We start from the raw sequence: 4,001 nt of genomic DNA, 5'->3' as shown, positions 1-4,001 counted from the left end.
GGTACACTGGTTTAACTAGGACATGGATCAGCTGGACTGGGAAAACAATCAGTTGGACTGGTTTAACGGGGTCTCTGTACTCCCAGTATGGAGGGACTGGTTTAACGGGGTCTCTGTACTCCCAGTATGGAGGGACTCACCTCTCATCTCGGAGCGTACGTACGACGTTGGACTCTGACTCCAGGTCTGTCGGACCAGATTGAGCCGGGCCACTTCCTGGTCCAGCTCGGCGACCCCTCCCCCGCCCGTTGCTGTCTGACTTCCCCCCTCGCTGCTGCCCCCCGTCCAGCCCTTGCCCCCCCCGCTGCTGGGTGAGGAGCTGTTTCCCCCCGCTGCCGACTCCTCCACTGAGGCCTGCTTGCTGCCGAGGTCCGATGGCCGCGAGCGAGTCCTGCGGGCCAGAGAGTATGATTTACGTTCAACAGGGCGCTCGACCGGCGGAGAGGCTTCCCGATTGGCTGCTGAAGACTGGAGGGCGGGGTCAGAAGTGGAGGCAGCCAATCTGGAGGCAGCTCTGTCCCCGCTGCTTCTTCGTTCCTGCTGCTGTCGTCTCGGTGACTGGTACCCGCCCGGCTGCCCTGCTGCAGACGTTGCTGCAGACTCTGACCTCGGACCGTCCTCCGCTGCGCCCGATTGGCTGTCTGAAACCTCCTCAATGACCACAGAGGAGCCTCCTCTTCCTCCGTGGACCCGTCCACCTCTAACGGACCCGCCTCTGTCTCCCGGCAGGTCCAATTGAGATTTTGGTGCGTGCCGCTCTCTGGGATGAACCTGAGGTGCGTTGGATTCATTGTTCCTGTACTCTGACTGAGACAACGGGTGCGCTTGGCTGTAGTGAGGGGGTCTGCTGCGGGAGGGCGGCGGTCTGGAGGAGTTGTTGCTCCGCTGAGCAGCAGAGAGGGGAGGAAACGCCGAGGAAGAGGAGGGTGGAGGGACAGTAGAAGGTGGAGGCGGTCCTCCTCCTCGGTTCTGCCAGGTCCGGGCCGGTCTCTGCCCATCTCTCCACCGCTTGTCTCTGCCAGGAGGAGAACTCTGCCTGCAGGAGAGGAGACGGGAGGAGGATGGTGATACCGATAAAAACGAAGAAGAACACAAACGCTGGTCTTGAAAAACATTCCTATTTTATATTAGCTTCTACTTAAAGTGTGATTTAAATCACTAAACTGCACATAGAGACTTTAGTTAATCATATTTTCTGTTTGATTAATATTTATTGATCCTCTTCTGAAAAACAAAACCCCCCAAAAAAACCTGAAAAATAAAATACTAAAATAACATTTTAGGTTTTTTTTTTTTTTTTTTTTAACATTAGCTGAAATTTTTCACAATAAACGATACAACTGTCCCACCCTAATGGATGGGAGCGTTCATCAGAATTTGTTTGGAAAATTTATTTAGGACTTTAACTCTCCTGGAAAAGCCAAAAACCAGATCAAACGAGCAAAAATGTCTTATTGAAAAATTGAGGAAGTTATTTTAAATTTTGATATTTCCATTAATCATTCCTAACAAAATACACATAAAAAATTTGATAGGAACAGTTTGCAAATAGCTCTGTTCTGCGGTTGCTAGGTAACAGGGTGGCACCAAATGTGACTTAATAATCAGGATGTTTTTAAAACTGCTCTTTTCCTAACACCAATAAAACATTTGCTTTTCTCCAAAAGTCGTCCAAGTTATTTTTTCAGACCGAGATCAAAATAAAAAGTATAAAAAATGCAAAGAGAATTTTGTACAACAGGCCCCGTTTAAATGTCAGCTGTTGCTCAGTCAGTCAGCAGCTGATAAATCCTGGCTGTTCTGAAGCTCCACAGCGCCACCTACAGCCAGACAGCTTACACTCCTCACATACCATCCTAAAAACAAATACCTGCTCATGGCCTGCAGCCTAAAGTTTAAAGACCAAAGTGACAGTTAATCATTTTTCACTTTCATAATATAAATTATGTAAAACTCTGAAAGTAAAAAGGCCAAAATCTTTAATTTTATCTTTCTAATCCAGGAAGTAAAGCTCCATTACACTAACTTAATAATTGAGCCTGCTCATCCTGGTCCGTGGTGTCTGTGCAGCGTTTACATTTGACCCAATGCTCCTATGTAAATGACTTGTTGCCATGACAACCTGAGGAACAGCAGCAGAGATTCATTCATTTCCAGGTTGTTCTGTTCGGTTTCCGACCATCAGAACCAGTGAAGCCAACGTTCAGACCCGTGTGTTGGTGGTGGTGGTACGGTATGTTGTCATGGCAACCAGCTCACCTGGGTCTCCGCTGCCTGTACGCCCGGTCTCCAGGGCCGCTGCCGCCGCCGTTCCGGATGTCGTAGCCGTAGATGGCGATGAGCTCCTCGCGGCTCTTGGGCGCCTGCTCCTCCTCCCTGAACTTGTCGTGCTCCCAGCGGCCCTCGTCCTTCCACAGCTTCCTGTTCCGACCTTTAGGCCTGAGAAGAAGAGGAGGAACAGGTAAACCTCCTTCTAGAGGCGCTGAGGCTGACAGGGAAGCGGCGGCTCACCTCTCCTCTTCCTGAGTCTGTCCGCGGACGTCGTGCTCGAAGAACAAACCCTTCCTGGGAATGTAAGCCGGGTTCTTCCGGTCCTCGTCGTCGTCCAGCTGCTGACCAGGCTTCCCTCCCGTCTTTGTCTCCGGGTCGTCGGTGGACTCCTGTGTGGAGGTCAGGGACAGGAGAAGAAGAAACCATGACGACCCTTTCTTCAACAGGAAGCAGAATAAGGAAAATATTCTGGAATCCGTCTGGAGGCGAGTCGAATTCCCACCTGTCCGTCTCCGCTCTGCCTCTCTCCTGCCAGGTTTCCCTTCTCCTCCGCCTTGCTCTCCTCCTTACTGGACCCTCCTGCCTCCTCCTCTTCCTCCTTCTCCTCTTCCTCTCCATCATCCTGTGTGGGACCGTCAGCAGCAGCGGGTTTGGCTTCGCCGGCTGCTGCTGCTGCTGCTGGAGCCTCTTCCTCGCTAAAGCCCTCCTCTTCCTCTTCTCCTCCCTGACAGAGAAACAGAAACCAGAGTGATCGTCCCGGCCCAACAGAGCGGAACCGGCCGGATCCGGTTCTGTTTACCTCTGAGTGGGACGCGTTCTCCTCCGGATCGGCGCTGTCGTAATCCGAGAGGACGGCTGGAGGAAACAGAACCAGGCGTCATGACAACAGAGCGGATCAAGAGAACCTGCAACGGGCCGCGGGTCAGGTCTTACCTTCTCCTGCTCCGTCTTCACTTTCCTGTAAAGACAAACAGGATCAAAACCAGAACCAAAACAAGAACAGGTTCAGAATCAGAACCAGAACATGAAAGAGATCAGAAAGTCTCAGTTTGTTTCTAAAAAACAAAAAGCCCGTCCGGGCTCGGATCTATTCTTCGTTCTGAACACCACAGAAACAGAAGCAACCCATAAATCTGTGCTGAGAATCCAAAACATGAAGCGGGTTCTACAGAACAGAACCGTGGCATCTCTGTTAAATAATCAAACTTCACCACAACAGACCCAATTTCTGCTGACCCAATCTGGTTTGCTTTCTTTGGTAAAATCTTCCTTCAGGAATCTGTGGTTCTGGTTTCAGGTTCTGCTGATGGTTTGATGGTTCTCCAGAACCAAAAGTTCTGTTCAGTCCAGACTCTGGTCTAGTTAAAACTAGGGATGCTCCGATCAGGTTTCCTGCTGCCGATTCCGATACCGATCACCAATGAGGCCGATCTCTGCCGATCACCTGGATTGACTGTCAACTTTTTGCTTTAGGTATAAATACTACTATGTGATCTGACAAAATAAAAAAATGATCTGGTAATAAAGTCACCTAATTTAAGCATAAAACATGCAAAATACTTGAAGGCACAATACAGCAGTTATTCAATTAAAAAGACAATTGAAAAACCTGCAATCAGTAAAATAATATTTAACAGTAGATCCTCAGTACCATAAATTATACACGAGTCAAATAAACCTGCCTATATCAAATAATGTCAAGTAAAAAAGGAAACATCAACTCAAAGTCA

At 49.2% G+C, this 4,001-nt stretch overlaps 1 protein-coding gene across 2 annotated transcripts in view; it reads right to left on the bottom strand.

The window, feature by feature from the left end:
• The window catches only part of casc3 (casc3 exon junction complex subunit), a 15,251-nt gene that overhangs the window by 8,550 nt on the left and 2,700 nt on the right, over positions 1-4,001 (bottom strand). For both annotated transcript variants that reach the window (XM_016677958.1, XM_007564952.2), the window contains exons 2-7: positions 3,205-3,229; positions 3,071-3,126; positions 2,774-2,995; positions 2,512-2,660; positions 2,260-2,439; positions 141-1,036 (exon numbers count right to left, since the gene is read on the bottom strand). In XM_016677958.1, coding sequence (XP_016533444.1) covers positions 141-1,036; positions 2,260-2,439; positions 2,512-2,660; positions 2,774-2,995; positions 3,071-3,126; positions 3,205-3,229 — 1,528 coding nt within the window. The remainder of the gene's footprint in view (positions 1-140; positions 1,037-2,259; positions 2,440-2,511; positions 2,661-2,773; positions 2,996-3,070; positions 3,127-3,204; positions 3,230-4,001) is intronic.

Source organism: Poecilia formosa, unplaced genomic scaffold (assembly GCF_000485575.1).
Source record: "Poecilia formosa unplaced genomic scaffold, Poecilia_formosa-5.1.2 Scaffold170, whole genome shotgun sequence".
Classification (NCBI taxonomy): Eukaryota; Metazoa; Chordata; class Actinopteri; order Cyprinodontiformes; family Poeciliidae; genus Poecilia; species Poecilia formosa.
The sequence above is the reverse complement of the archived record's forward strand: the minus strand, read 5'-3'. Positions and strand labels throughout refer to the sequence as shown.